Genomic DNA, 18,720 nt, shown 5'->3' with positions numbered 1-18,720 from the left:
TGGTAGTGCCTATTTTTGAATTTGTGCATCATACAGAAGATGCATGTTAAATATTATTCATTTGATGTAGGCATAGAAGTGAACAGACATCCGCATTTCTTTAAATTCTGTTCAAATGTTACGTAATGATGATAGAGAACACAAGACATAAAATGACAGAGACAAATTCAGCCTCTGTGATCTGTCATTGCAGACTGTGGGCGACGAAAGTTGTCTGTTGAACGTATCATTAGTGGACAGGAAGCAAGCCTGGGCAGGTGGCCGTGGCAAGTCAGCTTGCGCTATGATGGCACACACCTGTGTGGGGGATCCATTATCTCTAATGAATGGATCATTACTGCGGCTCACTGCTTCCCAGAGTAAGTACCTTCAAGTGCAGGGTAGTGTGTGTTTGTATATTATCTTTAACCACTGTCTTTGGCAGCATACAAGGGGGTGCTGAAAAGTTCTCAGCCCAACCAACCAACTAACTAAATTCTAAACATAACATAGTAGATGAAGACAGATAAAGACCCAAATGGTCCATCCTTCTTAGCTATTTTGGGCCAGAACCCAAAGCTCTGCCTGGTGCTGTGCTTATGTTCCATCTACTAAATTCTCCGTCAAAGTTCATTCCAGCCCATCTAAATCATCCCAGCTGTCGAAGCCCTCCCCAGCCCATCCTCAACCAAATTCTGAGTGTTATTTTGCCACTGTACTTTAAAATTGTTATTTTATTTTGCATAGTGTCAATTTGCAGAATCGTAATGCTATGTTTTGACATTGCTTCAGATTATTGATTGAACCATGTCAACGAAAAGTGTGGATTTTTCAAGTGTGGAACTCCGAGCCATCATTAAGTTCCTATTACTGCAGAAGAAAAATCCAAAGGAAATCATAAGAACACAAGAATTGCCTTACTGGAACAGACTGAAAGTCCATCAAGTCCAGTATCCTGTTTCCAATAGTGACCAACCCAGGTCCCAAGTACCTGGCTGGATCCCAAGTAGTAAACAGATTTATACTGCTTATCCTAGGAATAAGCAGTCAATATCCCCAAGCAATCTCAAAAATGCCCTAAGGATTTCTTTTTTAGGAAAGTATACAAACCTTTTTTAAACCTCGCTAAGCTAACTTTCACCACATTCTCCAGCAACAAATTCCAGAGTTTACATGTTGTGTGATGAAATATTTTCTCTGGTTTGTTTTAAATCTACTACTTAGTAGCTTTATTGCATGCCCCCATGTCTAGTATTTTTGGAAAGCGTGAACAAAAGATTCATATCTACCCTTTCTACTCCACTCATTATTTTATAGGCCTTTAACATAGCACCCCTGAGCTGTCTTCTCCAAGCTGAAGAGCCATTACTTCTTTAGCCTTTACTCATAGGGAAGTCATCCCATCCCTTTTATCATTTTCGTTGCCCTTCTCTGTATCTTTTCCAATTCTGCTATATCTTTTTTGAGATATGGCGACCAGAACTGTACACAATATTTGAGGTGCAGCCATACCATTAAGTGATACAAGGGCTTTCATCTTTGTTTTCCATTCCTTTCTTAATAATTCCTAACATTTTGCTTTCTTAGCTGAGGGTTTCAATGTATCCTCAACAGTGACACCTAGATTCTTTTCCTGGGCAGTGACTCCTAACACAGAACCCAGCATCATGTAGCTATAGTTCGGGTTTCTTGTTTCTACATGCATCACTTTGCACATGTTCACATTAATCATCTACTACAACCAAATGGGAAAAGCTTACTTAACTCTGTGATGAATCTCTTCAATCTCTTAAACAATCACAGCTCTTGTAAGGATATATATTTATAAATTAGTAAAAGTGCTCAGACCACCTAACCCTATGTTTAGTGATGACACCAAACTGCGGGTAGAATCGGGACCATCATAGCATTTTTACTGTCCCTGACCCAACCTTTAACTTTAATTATATTCACTTTATTCTAAAAAAATATAGTCACTTATCTGTATATCAGCAGGTTGGGAACTCTATTCACTGCAGTATTATCGTGCAAATGTTTAAACTGTGCATTAAAGTGCTTTTCTACTACTGTGTCAACTCTGGTAAAACTCCATGACTCCCCGACTTGAGTTTCGGCTCTTCATCAGGAGGGGGCACTGTTAAAACATAATTTAAACGATTTATTTGATATTTTTAAAAACAATCTTTACCATTTTTCTCTTGTGGTCATCACTAATCTCAATATAGCTTCTATAATATTTCCTTTAACTATTAAATACATAAATTAATCTGATAAAAGCTCTAGCTCAGTTTCCTACCTTCTCTCGGCAACCTGTGCCTGACCGGCTGGGAAGTCTAGACAAACATAGAATCATCAACTCCAGCCCCTCTATTTATACTTCCTGTCCCATGTGACCCGGAAATGACATCAAAAGGAACTTTGAACGAGCGATCAAAGGAACCATAACTGATTTAATGAGCCATTCGCAGTTTCACTGTACCGGCCGTGAGTACTTACACGTGCATGGCTTAATCTTTGAGACAAGCATATGCTACTGGCAGGATCAACCAGGCACTTTTACTAATTTATAAATATATATCCTTACAAGAACTGTGATTGTTTAAGAGACACATTAATCATCTGCCATTTTGATGCCCGGTTTCCCCTTGAACCTTTCTTGAAGATCGGCGTAACATTCGCTACTTTCCAGTCTTCCGGAATCCTTCCCGATTTGATCGACAGTTGAAGCAGTTCAGCTATAGCCCCTTTCAGTTCCTTGATTACCCTTGAATGGATGCCATCCGGTCCCGGGGATTTCTCGATTTTAAGCCTATCAATCTGCCTGCATACCTCTTCTAGACTGACCATCAACCCTATCAGTTTCCTGTCTTCGTTTCCTGCACATAATCTGTCGGCTTCTGTTATGTTGTGTATATCCTCTTCGGTAAATACATATGCAAGAAATGTGTTCAGTTTGTTGGCGATGGCTTTGTCCTACTTTAGCACTCCCTTTATTCTATGGTCATCCAACGGCCCCACCGCTTCCTTCACGGGTCATTTCCCCTTAATATATCGAAAGAACAGCTTGAAGTTTTTTTGCCTCCTTGGCTATTTTTTCCTTGTAGTCTCTTTTGTCCCCTCTTACCGCCTTATGGCACCTGCTTTGATGTTGTTTGTGCTTTTTCCAGTTTTCATCTGTTTTTGACCTTTTCCATTCCTTAAAAGATGTCTTCTTGTCTCTGATCGCTTTCTTCACCACTACAGTGAGCCACGCCGGTTCCTTGTTCTATTTCCTCTTGGATCCCTTGTTGATATGCGGTATACTGTATTTTTCGCTCCATAAGACGCACCTGACCATAAGATGCACCCTAGATTTAGAGGAGGAAAATAAGGAAAAAAATTCTGCAACCTGTCCCCCACTACCTGTCAGGCTCTGTACCCCGTCCTCCCTCTGGTGGTCTAGTGGTAGGCCGGAACAGGGTACAGAGCCTGGCAAAGAAGGGGGACAGAGTGCAGAATGTTTTTTTTCTCGTTTTCCTCCTCTTAATCCAGTACCTTTTAAAATCCCCCGATACCTTTTTAAAACACCCCCCGTGTCGTCTTCTTATCTACTTATCCTATACTCTAAGGTGAGGTGTTCTCCTGTTCAATAATCATACATCTGCTTCTTTTCCGATCTACTGGTGACCTCCATGTGCTGCAGGTGCAGATTGCCACGCACATGCCCAGTAGATCAGGTATCCCCTGAATTTGATGCTGCCGGCTCGTGCACGTATCAGCAAGGGCATTAGCTGAATCAGCCTAGGAAGGCAGCAAGAGCGGCTGCACTGAATGTTGAAGAGAAGAGTAGGCGGACCCTGGATCTTACGCTCATACGTAAGCGCCATAGGACTGCTCCCATCCCCCAGCACTGGTTTCCCACTGGAGATCGCTAGCAACAAGTCCCGCACTTTTTTGACGCAGCTTTCTGTTTCCAGCAAATGCGGGTTGCTTACGAGGGAGAGAAGTTGTGTCAGATGTGGTCGGGGGACCGAAGAAGGAAGGCTGCGGTGGTGGGCAAGCTCAGGTACCGGTTTGACGGGAGGAGGAGGAAGGTGAATGTGTTTTTAAAAAGGTACCTGGGAGGGGGAAATTTATATCTTTGCTGCATAAGACACACCAACATTTCCACTCACTTTTGGGTGGAAAAAAAGTGTGTCATATGGAGCAAGAAATATGGTATATAGATTTTGTGCCTTGGTGACTGTGTCCTTAAAAAGGGACCATGCTTGCTCTAGCGTTTTTACAGTGCTTATCCTCTTCTTAATCTTCTTCCCCACCACGAGTCTCATCCCTTCATAATTCCCTTTTCGGATGTTCAGTGCCGTGGCCGTCATTCTGGATCAATGTTTTGCCCCTGTGACCAGGTTGAAGTGGATCATGTTGTGATCACTGCTTCCCAGCGTCACTTCTACTTCTACACCTTGCGCCGGTCATCGTAGTCCATTTAGAATTAAATCCAGAATTGCATTTCCTCTCGTATTTTCCTTGACAAATTGTTCCAGGAAACAATTGCCTACAGCATCCAGGAACTTGGTCTCCCTACTGCAGTCGGAAGTGTCTAGGTTCCAGTCTATCACCGGATAATTGAAGTCACCCATGATAATTACGTTGCCTCCCTTGCAGTTGTATTTAATCTTGTCCGTCATTTCTCCATCAGTTTCTTAGGACTGTCCTGGGGGTTGGTAGTAGATGCCGATCTTCGTTTTTGTTCTATTTGTATTTTGGCCCATAGAGACTCTAACTTATTTATCATTTTCAGTGTGTTCTCCCCGGTAGATTCGATTCCCTCTTTGATGTATAGGGCAATACCCCCACCTTTTTTTCCTACTCTGTCTCAGCTTGTATCCCAGTAGCACAGTGTCCCAGACGTTGTCCTCGTTCCACCATGTTTCCGTGATGCCGATGATGTCAAGGTTATCTTTTTGTGCTATAGCTTCCAATTCCCCCATCTTATTCCTTAGACTCCTTATGTTCGTGTACATACACTTGAGTTTGCAGCCTGTTACTTTCTTGCATTTCCTTCCCTCTTGTGTCCCTTTTGATCCGTCAGGATTTCTGTCTTGCCTATGATCCGATGAGTCTTCCCCGCTATCTTCCTGCATGGTATCCTCTGGGTATACCGGTTCCCGAACCATCGACTCTTGGTCGACTGTTGGCTTTCCCCTTCTTCCTAGTTTAAAAACTTCTCAATTTCTCTCTTGATGTTGCTTGCAAGTAGCCTCGTTCTGTCTCAGCTGAGGTGGAGTCCATCCTTCCTGAATAGCTTGTTCTCTCCCCCAGAATGTCGTCCAGTTATGCACGAAGTGGAATTGTTCTTACTCACACCAGCGCCTCATCTATGCACTGACTGCTTGCAGCGTTGACTACTTGCAGCTCCGTCTGCCTCTTCTTGTCAGCCCTGGGTACCAGCAGGATCTTTGAGAATGCTACCCTCGGTGTTCTAGTCTTCAGCTTCCCTCCTAGCTTCCAGAACTGGTCCTTCAGTCTTTCCCTGTTGTAGTTCCTGTTGCTCATGTTGTTTGTCCCTACGTGGATAACCACCGCCATATCTTCCTCTTCCACGCTATCAATCTTGTCGATGCGGCTCACTATATCTTCTATCTTGGCTCCTGGTAGGCAGGTCACCAGCCAGTCCTGTCTTTTTCCCGCTGTGTGACCTGGAATTCGCTTCCAGAGGGTATGATAGGACAGAGTACGGTATTGGGGTTCAAGAAGGGATTTGATGTTTTCCTGAAGGAAAAGGGGATAGAAGGGTATAGATAGAGGATTACTATACAGGTCCTGGACCTGATGGGCCGCCGCCGCGTGAGCGGACTGCTGGGCATGATGGACCTCTGGCCTGACCCAGCAGAGGCACTGCTTATGTTCTTATGTGTCTGTGAGTTCCCTTAGTAATTTGAAAAGTGTCTTGGTATCTTGGATTTCTGTGCCTATCTGGCTGGTGTAGTATGTCTTTTTTCTTTTACTTTTTTTGCATTGTTTGTTTAATGTTCCCCAGGCTGTTTTTATGTGTTCTTGGAGGGAGTGAGTAGGAATGTGGACAGGCAGAACAATGCCTGTAGCTAGAGAGATAGGAGGATAAAAAGAAGAGGGTTTGCATTAATCATGTAGTGGACAAGTGCTGGGCTTGGCCTGGGTAAAGGAGGGAGTGAAAGCTACTTTTGGGGGAAGTAGGGCAACATACAATGGTTTTGCACTTTATTCTCATCTGTTTTCTGAATTCTTTTCATGGGTGTGTTCGATTTTTCTCCTCTCTCCTTCTTCTTGCCAGCATTTCAATTCCTCACCTAATGTTTTATTTTACTTTCATATTTCTACCTTTCCACTGTCCAACTTCTCTTTAGTTTGCCCCATCACGTGTCTTTCATGTTCTTTCTTCAGTATCATCTCTTTTCTGTCTCCCCACCATCAGCAGCATTTCTTTTCACTATTTCTTCTCACCCTATCAACAGACATTCTTCACCCTTTCTTTTTTCTCCTATTAGATCTGCCTCTGTCTCAGCACCTGCTCCCCACCTAGCAATAACTGGCCTGCCTTCTTTTCTGGCAATGATGATTTAGCATACATCTATCAAATTCTTCAGTTTGGTCTCTTATCATAGCTGTTATTAAGTCGGCAACAATCAGCTGCTTTTTCTTTCTCTAAAGGAGAGAGCAATATAAGCTTTTTCAAAATCCAAGGGCTGCTGATCTTGTGACAGTGTTTGTAATGCTAGCACAAAACAGAGAGACCCCCCCACCCCCCATGCTGGATGGAAACCTTTGGCAAGATGGGTAGTAGCTCTCGGGCCATTTGTTGAGACAGCCCTAATCTTGACAATTTCCCTTATTTCAGACTGTATGTCTGTGCAGCAGTTTTTGGAAGTCTCACTGTCTTCTTTTTCCGCAAAGTACCAATGCTGGTTGTCGTGTCCTGATGAGACTTTAGACTATGGGCCAGATTCTGTAAACAGTGCGTCCCAATTGGGGACATCTAGCTGAGTTCTACGTGGAACTCAAACTTGATTAATAAGCTTAATTGATGTGGTAATTGATCATGCTGTTAAAAGCTCATTTAAAAGTTTTAAAAAACAAGAGTTCCACACGGAACTCAGAGCCTACTAAGGCCTAAGTCGTGGCTCCTACTGGTGCTCAACAAATCCTACCTGAAAATTGGGCATGGTTGGGCAGTGAATAGCCATGGTATGACTTTGGCGCTGGTAAATTAGGCCAGGAAAACCTTGGCCTAATATACAGGCGCCTAACATTATGATGCTTACCAGTATCTTAAGTTGAGTTAGGAGCCAGTAGAAGTGATTCTGTTAATGGTGCCTAGCCGTTGATTGACAACCGCGCTGAGTTGTGCCTAAGAGATAGATGCCGTTTATAGAATCAGCCCTTATGTGCATATGCTGCCTCTGTTCAGGCATGAAATGTAATGCAGTATTAATTTCACAAATAAACAGTAGAGCAGGGTTATGTAATGTCATGTTGTAAGGGTAATAAGAGTACATCTGAGACACCTGAAATTATAGGAAAATACAAAGGACAGATTATGCTTCTGCAAATAGTAATTCTAGGCAAATGGGGCTGGGAGAATTTGAATTCTGGCAAACAGACATGGTACTGAAGGACTCTTCTAGAACTGCTAGTAATTTGAAGACTCACTCATTCTGTTTCTTTCTGTTTCTTCCCACACCTCCATACCTCTCTCCCAATCTCCTTGTGACTTTTTCTTGCTCTAGGAGGAACCGTGTAATAAGCCGTTGGCGTGTATTCACAGGGGCTGTATTACAGTTGTCCAGCCAAGGGCTGCATCTCCCAGTGAAGAGCATTATTTATCACGCAGGATACTTGCCTTTTCTTGACCCCAACAGTGAGGAAAACAGCAATGATATTGCAGTCATGCACCTATCCAATTCAATCTCCTTCACAGGTGAGGAACAAAAACATTTATCCAAGCTTATGTTCAGGATGGGGAGTGTGTGTTAAGCAGATATGTTTTGCCAATCGACCCTGCTTAAACAATATCTCAAAGGTGTCTAGTAATTAATTGCGCAAATCATAATTACTCAAATCTGTTTCATTTAAAAAGTCATCTTATGACAAAAAATATTCTTCCAACAGGCTCTTACATATGACTTTGTTCAATGGGACATCCTCTCAATGAAGGACTAACTGCGTCTTCCTAAAGAGAGAAAATTCCACTATGCTATATTATTTCAATTACATTTATACTAGTTATGACATCATAAATTGTACTTCCATAGCATTGGTTTACATCTTTTTCATTCGTTATAAGATACATGTTTGGGGGGTTATTCTGGATCAAAAAAGTGACATATCACAATCAGATTACACTTCTCCCTCGGTATTCGCGGGGGATAGGGGCAGAGCCGGACCGCGAAAAGGGAAAAATCACGAATATTTTCTCATCTGGCTCTGAGCCACCCCCGCCTCCCTCCTGCCTTCCCCCCCGGCATCCTGAACTTACCTGGTGGTCTAGTGGGCTTTCGGGGCAGGAGCAATCTTCCTACGCTCCTGCCCCGTGCAGATCGCCAATAGGAAATGACTGCCGTGAGTTCCCGTAGTCTCTTGAGACTACAACAGGAGCTCACGGCAGCCATTTTCTATTGGCGATCTACATGGGGCAGGAGCGTAGGAAGATCGCTCCTGCCCCGAAAGCCCGCTAGACCACCAGGTAAGGCCAGGATGCCAGGGGGGAATGCTGGAGAGAGGCAGAAACGTTCTATACTATGATGGGGGGGTTTCCCCCTCCCCCCAAAAAATCGCAAATATGTGAAATTGCGAGTGTTGAAACCGCGAATGGGGAGGGGGAAGTGTAGTGCAGTAGTGAGAGGTTGTTTTCAGAGGTTACGAATGATCAGATCAATTGCTCCTTTCTTGGACTCATCATCACTGAATGTCCTTGTACATTCACTGATCATTTCAAAGTTAGATTATTGCAACTCGCTCTATAAAGGAGTAGCTCTTAAAGAAATCTGTCGACTACAACTAATTCAAAACACTGCAATTAAAATTATAATAAATAGGAAAAAATTCAATCATGTGTCTCCTTTTCTCAAAGAAGCTCATTGGCTTCCTATTGTTCACAGAATCTCCTATAAAATAGCACTATTAACATTCAAAATATTAACAATTTAAGCTCCATCATTCCTAGAAAGGTACATTATTCTATATATTGTGGCCACCGGGCCCTGGACTAGGCTGATAGTGCCCCGAATGGACCACAGGAAAACTGCGCTGGCATGCTGCTCAATAAGGAGACAGTCCCCACAGGCAAAATATCAAATAAAACAGTCACAAGGAAAACCAGGTAATTAGTCAAAATCCTAGCCAGGGTTCTTTATTCTACAAAACAAAATCAGAATGGCAAACAAGAAACAAAAAGGCAAAATTTGAAGCAAAAATCCTGGTCAGCAAATCAGGATATACACAGTCCCTGTGCCTTAGCAAGTTCAGCACAGCTTTCTAAAGCTAGGCCTCGCCTGGGCCTAGGCCTTGTTCTGGCCCTAAATCTGGGCCCAGGACTCGCTTGACCATATTTGTTCGATATTGGTGTTTGTTTGATATCTCTTATGCGGTTTGTCTTATACTTTAACCACCATGGACCCCTGAGGAAGGTGTGTTATCCGAAACACGGACCGTGTCGGGTCCTTTGGTTGGCTATAAGGTTGTATATGTTACTGCATTTTTTATTAATAAACAACGCCTGCATCTTGTACATTATCTGCAGTTTGTTGTTTTCTGCTTGCTGTTTGTTCTACTGCAGACCACGTTGGATTTCCCCTTTTTTTGTATATCTCATCCAACGCCATGGCTTTGTCCACGTTCAGTTGTTCATAAACATTTTCTTCCATGAATGATGCAATATCTACTCCACTTCCATATATGCATTTGTCAGCTGACAGAGGTATTTACTCAGGATTTTCTGTGAATACAGAACAGGAGCATTCTCTTGAGCTTCCGCAGCTGGTATCATCTTTTGCATTTTATGGGTCTCGCCTCATCTGGGTAGGTAGAAACAACAATGCAGCCATCTTGCTGTGGCTTTCTTCAGGGTATACTGTGAGGTCTGAAGTTTGTCTTTATATACTATATAGTGGGTCCTCAAGCCCAATTGATTGGGGCTTGAGGTGAATGAGGCAGGAAAGGCCAGGCTTTTCTTGACATAAAATACAGATGCCTAACTTATTCCATATTTAAACTCCGTCCATAAGAATGTGTACTTTTCAGGTAGGTGTCTATGCAAAAATTATTTTCTTAATTGGTTTTTAATGGTGCTGTCCAATTAAAAAAATTGTTAGGTGCCTAGATTGGCTAGGTGTGCCAATCTAAGCGCCTAATGGCAGGCACTTTTTATAGAATCAGGGCTTGGGGGTACTTAGTTGAAATTTGGTTGAAATTTGGTCGATTTAAGGGCTACTTGGCTTGAAAAGTTGGGGAAACAGTGGTTTATCCTATTAAACAGCACAAAAAAAGAGAATACACCATGAAACTAATGGCCAGCAGATTAGAAAACTTTGCTTTCATGCAGCAGATAATTAAGCGTTGAAATCTGTTGCTGGGAGATGTGGTCAAGGTAAGTACATAACAAGGTTCAAAAAGGGGTTTTCAAGTTCCTCGAGGAAAAGTCTATGAAAAAAAGTATTAGCTAGGTAGGCTTAGGAGAGCCATTTGCTTACTCTTGGAAATGAACTATGAAAAATAGATTTACTTTATTGGGACCTGCTAAATTTTTTGACCTAGACCAATCGCTGCTGAGATGCTAGGCTCGATGGCCTTTGTCTGACTTGGCATGGCTTTTCATATGTTCTTAGAATCTGAGTGTATGTAGTGTGCACATTATTAGTATATACCCTCCTTTCCTTTTTTTTTCCTCCATTCAGAGTTTATCCAACCAACATGCCTCCCTGCTTTGGGGCAGCTTCTTGTTGATGGAAAAATCTGCACTGTGACTGGCTGGGGAAACACTATGTACTATGGTGAGTGTGATAGGTTTCAGCTGTGGTGTAATGGTGCCATAATGGCCTAATACAGACATGGGCAAACTATAGCCCACGGGCCATATCTGGCCCATTTAGTTTTTTAATCCAGCCCACCGACCATCTGAACCCCACCGACCGCAAGCCCTACATACCTCCCTCCAGAGCAGCATCGGGCCAGCAGCACTCTAAACAGGCTGCTTCGTGGCCTTCTCTCGTTAGGGAATTCCTTCTGCCGCACCACTGATGATATACACAAAAGAACTGACTCCAAAAATAGAAAAACTGTCTACAGAGAGTGATCAAATCTTATATACTCCGCTCAGAGATATGAAACTCAAAAAAGGAAGGCTAAAAAGCCACCCTTGTAGAAAGAGTTCACCTTCCAGTCATTGCGATGTTTACAAATGATCACTTTCTGAGACTAGATGGAAATTTCGTTTCAAATGTTTCAATAACTTAGTTACTACTGTTTCAATAAGCAATGTCTTTAGAAATGCTTCAATTGCTTACAACAATCATAGTGTGCATAGGATACATTGTCCAAACTGATTGCATAAGGATAAAGGCACTTAGCTTGATTGTGGGGGTCCCAACGCGTCCCCGTTTCGATGTCTGCTTCAGGAGACCCGACAACTGGTTCAAAAGAGCTTATGTTCAAAAAAAATTCTTCAAATGACTGTTGAATATCCGGGCCAACTATGCTGTGATAAATCTAAATAAAAAACAAGAAAAGTTTTAACACACACTGCGGGAAAATTATTACACCCACAACCTGAGACAATGTCACAAAAAATTCCTTGGCCACACATGGGAAGTGGGAGAAAAGCTGAAAACATGAATACATACCGCTACTAAGCTGTCTCTAAAGCTTGTAACTGACGGAAGAACGCCAAGCAATTACAGTGCTAATTTAAACATGAGCCGAAAAAGAGGCTCCCTTAACGTGGGTGCGTACATACTGACATCATAATGACAAAAAATGTTTGAATACATAGCGTAAGCAAGAATTGATGCAAAACTATAATGGTGCAAAAAATAACTGATGTTGACAAAAATAATGATAATAATAATAAGGGCATGCTTTTGAATTCTATAGCTGTATGCAAAATCAAACGCTCTTACTAAACAAATGTCAAATATTCAATTTCATTATTGAGACCATGCGGAGAGAGTGTGTTGAGCGTATAGATCCACCTTTGTTCCTTACGCCACAGGCTGTGGGCAATATCGCCCCCTCTAATGTTAAACACTGTGTCTAAAACTGAGAATTTCAAATCAGATACAGGGTGCCGATGTTCAAGCCAATGAGATACTAGAGGGGCTTCCTGTGTGCCAGAACGAATCCTGCTGAGATGTTCTCCTATCCTAATTTTGATGGCACGGAGTAGTACAACCAATATACAGAAGATAACAAGGGCACTGAATGGTCCGCATGGGCACTCTCTCCGCATGGTCTCAATAATAAAATTGAATATTTGGTATTTCTTTAGTAAGAGCGTTTGATTTTGCATACAGCTATAGAATTCAAAAGCATGCCCTTATTATTATTATCATTATTTTTGTCAACATCAGTTATTTTTTGCACCATTATAGTTTTGCATCAGTTCTTGCTTACGCTATGTATTCAAACATTTTTTGTCATTATGATGTCAGTATGTACGCACCCACGTTAGGGGAGCCTCTTTTTCGGCTCATGTTTAAATTAGCACTGTAATTGCTTGGCGTTCTTTCGTCAGTTACAAGCTTTAGAGACAGCTTAGTAGCGGTATGTATTCATGTTTTCAGCTTTTCTCCCACTTCCCATGTGTGGCCAAGGAATTTTTTGTGACATTGTCTCAGGTTGTGGGTGTAATAATTTTCCCGCAGTGTGTGTTAAAACTTTTCTTGTTTTTTATTTAGATTTATCACAACATAGTTGGCACGGATATTCAACAGTCATTTGAAGAATTTTTTTGAACATAAGCTCTTTTGAACCAGTTGTCGGGTCTCCTGAAGCAGACATCGAAACGGGGCCGCGTTGGGACCCCCACAATCAAGCTAAGTGCCTTTATCCTTATGCAATCAGTTTGGACAATGTATCCTATGCACACTATGATTGTTGTAAGCAATTGAAGCATTTCTAAAGACATTGCTTATTGAAACAGTAGTAACTAAGTTATTGAAACATTTGAAACGAAATTTCCATCTAGTCTCAGAAAGTGATCATTTGTAAACATCGCAATGACTGGAAGGTGAACTCTTTCTACAAGGGTGGCTTTTTAGCCTTCTTTTTTTGAGTTTCATATCTCTGAGCGGAGTATATAAGATTTGATCACTCTCTGTAGACAGTTTTTCTATTTTTGGAGTCAGTTCTTTTGTGCATATCGAATCACCTTTCTGACCTCTCATTTATAATTTGGTTCCTGGTTTTCTAAAGAAAAGTATCACTGATGATGTCATCAGTAATGTGGCACATGGAAGGCCCCGACAAGAGAAAGCCGCGAAGCAGCCTGTTTAGAGTGCTGCCGGCCCAACACTGCTCTGGAGGGAAGTATGTAGGGCTCACAGTCAGCGGGTTTCGGATGGGAGGGAAGGATGGAGTGTCAGTAGGGGTTCGGCTACACAGCGGAGGTGAGTGCTCAAGGGTTCTGCTGCACAAGGGAGCAGAGGGAGCGAAGGATGGAAGCTGAGCAAGGTTCTGTTGCACAAGGGAGGGAAGGATGGAAGCTGAGCAAGGGTTATGCTGCACAGGGGGATGGGAGGGATGGAGAGATAGAAAGATGCTGTAGAGGGAGGGCACAAGGGGATGGGTGAGAGGGGAGGAAAGATGCTGCACATGAGGGGGAGAAAAAGGAAAGAGGAAGAATTGGGGTGAAGGAGAGGAAGGGAGAGATGATCATGTACATTCGTTTTGTACAATAAGCCTTATGTTTTCATGCTTTGCTACCTTTTAAAGACCAAAACCTTTTATGTTATGACATTTAGATTTAATTAATATTAGTTCACACAAACACTCCATCCATCTGCTCTTAGTCAGGCCCCTCTCAAATTTAAGAACCCATTGTGGCCCACGAGTCAAAAAGTTTGCCCACCCCTGCCCTAATAGCACTTTGGTGAGTATTGTTACTCTGTAGTGTTCATGATGTGGTTATCTGTGAGACAATGTCATGTAATTCACCACAATGTAGCTAAGGGTGGCCAACAGCATTCTGGGTATAACGGGTCTGTTGCTCATTTCCTTCCACACCTGAAATGACGTTATAATTCCTTTCCTATGATTTTCTTCTTCTCCTGTCCTTCCTCCTCATTATATCTTTCCTGATTATTTCTCTCTGCCCCTCTCTTACGGCATCTTCTCTTCATTCCTATTCTCTGACACTCTTTCTTTCTGGCATCTCTTCTACATCCTTTCTCTCTAATGTTTTGGCATCATTTCCAAATTCCCTCACTCTAATACTCTGCCCATCTCCCTTTCTGGTATCTCTTTCATCATCCCTTCTCTCTGATGCTCCTGCCCCTCTCCTTTTCTGGCATCCCTTCCTCATTCCCTATCCGATGCTCTGTCCTTGCATTTTCTACTTCTCAGGGAAGCCAGCTGATGTTTTACAAGAAGCAAATGTACCAATCATTGCTAGTGCTGTGTGCAATGGACCTGACTTCTATGGGAACCAGATCACACCAAAAATGTTTTGTGCTGGTTATGCACATGGGGAGATTGATGCTTGTCAGGTAATCAATTATATATTTCATTTATAATATTGTGGTCAGAGAGAAAGTGTAATGTGTTTGGTATAGTTTTACCAATTTTTTCCAACAGATACTCAACAGGGCTTAACAGTTCCTGCCTGGTTAAATCCTGTTTACTGGGTCCTTCCTTGATATTCAGCGGCACTTAACCAGATAGTGCTGTTAAATATCAAGTCAAACTGTGCCTACACTAACAGGGTAGTATGGGGTGAAGCACAGGTAGAGTTGGAAATTAACCAGATACTGCTGATAGTCTGTGCTGGTACGTAGATACCTATCAAAGCATGTTGAGCTGCAGAAAAGAATGTCCTAACCTGCACGAATAGCTATCCAGGTACCAGCACTGAATATTGTCAGTAAACAGATAATTCCACAGCTGCCAATCAACCAGATATGCAGCACAAATATTTTTATTTACTTTATCCAAAATATTTATATTCCGCACAATCTATTTTACAATCCTTGATGAATAAAGAAACATATACATTCTGTATCTGGGTGTGGGTCAGCACTGAATAACCAGTTGAAAAACAGCCTGAAGTGGTCAGCATTTACAAAAAGGCTGACCTCTGTTGTCTTATCATTGACCCTTTGATTTTAGAATAGTAAAAAATGATGCATTGCAGGTTGTGCATATCACAGGATTTGGTTGAACTCAGCCCAAAGTGCTACAGGCTGTGTTATTGATTTGTTGGAAGGAGCTTGCAGTTAATTTGGAGACCTTTTTTGTAATTGTATAGACTTAACTCTTCTGCTATTTGGCCTTATTCCCTCCCAGGGGGATAGCGGTGGACCTTTTGTCTGTGAGGACAGCATCTCAAAGACAAAACGATGGCGGTTGGCTGGAATTGTGAGTTGGGGAACAGGTTGTGCTTTGCCTAAAAAGCCAGGTGTCTATACCAAAGTAAATGAATACCAGCACTGGATCTACAGAGCCATAAAGGTAAGTCTCAGAAGTTTTACTCTGTTGTCTCATTTTTATGCTCTGGCCCGGACTGGTCTGAGCTGAGCAAGATGAATTTGTTTAAGGGTCCAGCATGTTCAAGACAGCCGGGGCTGGGGATGCTGTAGGTGAAGTGATTATAACCCCTGGGAGTCAGGTGAAATAGTCTCAGCCATTACACAGTAGTGACACCTACTTGCTAAATTCAGGTTGCACATATTCTGGGCTCATGATGAAGCTGTTCTCTGTGACTGGCCTAGATGTGAGGGCAGAAAGTAGTAAAAAATGAAGAAAAAATCCAAATATGTATGATGAAGGCTCTGTCCCTGTCAGGGGAACCTGCTCCCCATTGAGTAAATGTACCATCGTAAGAGTATTATCATGCACAGATTGTTTTGCATGACTGTCAGTCCTCCTATAAAATAAGTTATTTTGTCTCAGTGGTAATAATGAGTGTCATACTCGTTGATCCTTATTACTGTTGTGGGTTTTATTTTAACTTCAATTTCTCCTTCCTTTTCTCTCTCTGCTCTGTCTTCCTCCTTCCCTGTTTACCTGATTATAGACTCAGTCTCTGCTCAGTGGAATAATTGAGATGGATTGACAGCGGAACAGATGCCCTGAAGGAAAGAGCCACCTGTTTCTATTTTCATTATTTTATGGGATGCTGGGTTTGTTGACAGGACAAGTTCATCTTCTCTTATCTTGTCAAAGCTACCCCAGAGCTACTGTCACTGCACCCTGGGGGAGATTTACTGGCTGGATGTCTTTCATCTCATTCAGAGCTACAGGTCTTTTACTTGTTCCCTCTATGGAAAACAAACTTTCACTTCTTTGTTTTCTTTTTGTTATGGACATATTTTATTTCTGCTGTTGGTACAGTACTCTAAAGGTACCACAACACACAAGGATGTGTAATTGAACAGGACCTCTTCTGTAGAGATGAAAATCATGACCAACTGCTGGCCAGCTGGCAAATAGCAGACAACAATGCAGTGATATGAAGTCTGGGCATCACAGCTTTCCAACAGAACCCCCAACAGACTGGTTGAATGCAACAAATGGAAGCAGCCATGCAACCTTCACCAGGCTACACAGTATATAATATCTCCCACAAAGGGAGGTGGGGCAGAGGAAGATTAGCCAAAGCCTATGAAAATACCATTTATACTTAGTTTGGTATGATAATGGGACCAACCCATTGACTTGAACCTTCTTTACACTCTCTTATTCTGAGAGAATTGTATGATTATGACACAGGAGGATTAAAAGCCCTACAAAACTTCAAATAGATATGTTCCTTTATAGGGCATTAGCATGGCTGAGAAGAAATATTAAGGAATAGTGGTGGTATTGCCTCCATATGATGCTTTGAGAAAACCTCATTGGGACTATGAAATGCAGTTTTGCTGTCCAAAGCTGTGTGGATGAAATTGAGAGAATAATAAAATAAGGAACTTATTAGGGGTTATGAAGAAACTATCACATTGATAAAAATGAGAGTACCTCGCTACAGAAAAAAAGTAATATGCAGGTAGATGTAATAATAGGGAAAATGAGGGATTTTCTTTTTAAGGTTATAAACTAGTTGAATGAAACTGCAAAGTAGATTGTGGTTCACATTAGTTAGTTTGGAAAACCTTTTTGCTGGAGAAACTTGATGTGAGTTTCCCAAATCAGTGAATTGGCTTTGGATGAAGCAGATTTATCTCATATAGTCAGTCAGCAGCAGTCAGAACAATTGTTAAACACATGGGGAAGCCAAATTAAATGTGTGAAATTTCTCTTCAACAAAATTTTTCATGACAAATCTGAATTTCCTCCAGCAAATCTGAACAAACTAAAATAATGTCAAAAGTCCAGTGTATGTTTCATAATTAGATTGTAAGCTCTTTCGAGCAGGGACAATCTCTTGCATGCGTCTGGTAGTGCTATAGAAATAATAGGTAGTAGTAGTAGTAGTAAAATCAACCAAAATTTATTTGAGGGTCACTTCAAATATAATAAAGTGTAAGGGAACCTTACGTAAATGTATGCCAGAAACAGCTCAAGGCAGAGGGAGCTTTTAAAATGAGAGAATGAAAGCCAAGACCAGTTAATTGAATTTAAATCCATGACTATTTTTTTAAATTGAGATGCTAGCAACCCTATTGAAAGTCCATCTCAGTCTGTCCATTGTAACTTCCTGGGTAACTGTAATATAATCTGACCTTGAACTCTGGGTAACTCTTGTAATATAATCTGACCTTGAACTAAATAGATAAAGGCGGAATACAAAACCTGATTAATTTAACATAATGAAATCTGGAACAATCCATTATTGGAAGCTACAGGATCACCCATAAAGGATTCTAAGCAAAATATCTTAGCTGTTGCCTTTTGGATGAATACAAGGATAGGGCATGTCTGAAGCACTCATGTTGCATCACCATAATTCTAGTGTTTTCAGTGTCAGGCACAAGCAGTGACTCAGTCTGCAGCCCTAGCAAATTTTCCCATGGTAAATAGCCTTCCCCTCTTTCTACGGAACAGACGGCTGTTCTGTTTCCGTATAGCTATGTCTGACTGATTCATTGAAGTAGCAACAGATGGACAAATGCCTTTTATTCAGCCTGTGCACCAAAAATGACAGTTCTTCCTGATTCCCTTATAACCTTACTGCAGTTTTGATGGACTCTGTCAGAAAGTTGGATGGATTGTTGCATAAGCTTCACTCCTGAAGAAACGAGGTCAGAGGCTTCCCCGGTTCATTTCACAGGACAGTATCAGACTATATGGAAAAAGTGGCATTTAATCACTGCAGAGGGTAATTTATTACAGGCTAGCCAATATTCAAAGTGAGTTATCTAGCCAGTTAACTTGCTTATCAGTGGCTATCCAGTCATTTTCAATGGCATTTTCATTGAAAATGACCGGTTAGTGCTGAAATGCAAGCCAGCTATATTGGGAGTGTGGAGGGGGGGGGGGGAGAGGAGGAAAGGGTTTGTATGCAGAGTCTGGTTAGCTACCAATATTCAGAACTAACCAGCCAGTGTTAGTGCATAAATAGAATCACATAAAAAA

At 41.8% G+C, this 18,720-nt stretch overlaps 1 protein-coding gene across 4 annotated transcripts in view; it reads left to right on the top strand.

Moving 5' to 3' along the window:
* Nucleotides 1-18,501, top strand: part of HPN (hepsin) — a 181,032-nt gene extending 162,531 nt beyond the window's left edge. For 3 of the 4 annotated variants that reach the window (XM_033963174.1, XM_033963176.1, XM_033963175.1), the window contains 6 exons: nt 194-359; nt 7,725-7,915; nt 10,890-10,985; nt 14,554-14,696; nt 15,493-15,657; nt 16,223-18,500. In XM_033963174.1, coding sequence (XP_033819065.1) covers nt 194-359; nt 7,725-7,915; nt 10,890-10,985; nt 14,554-14,696; nt 15,493-15,657; nt 16,223-16,261 — 800 coding nt within the window. In that variant the 3' untranslated portion in view covers nt 16,262-18,500. Of the gene's footprint in view, nt 1-193; nt 360-7,724; nt 7,916-10,889; nt 10,986-14,553; nt 14,697-15,492; nt 15,658-16,222 lie in introns of all 4 variants that reach the window. The other variant, XM_033963177.1, reaches the window with a different exon arrangement.
* Nucleotides 18,502-18,720: the final 219 nt, after the last annotated feature.

Source organism: Geotrypetes seraphini, chromosome 11, assembly GCF_902459505.1.
Source record: "Geotrypetes seraphini chromosome 11, aGeoSer1.1, whole genome shotgun sequence".
Classification (NCBI taxonomy): domain Eukaryota; kingdom Metazoa; phylum Chordata; class Amphibia; order Gymnophiona; family Dermophiidae; genus Geotrypetes; species Geotrypetes seraphini.
This window is presented reverse-complemented; position numbering and strand designations above follow the sequence as displayed.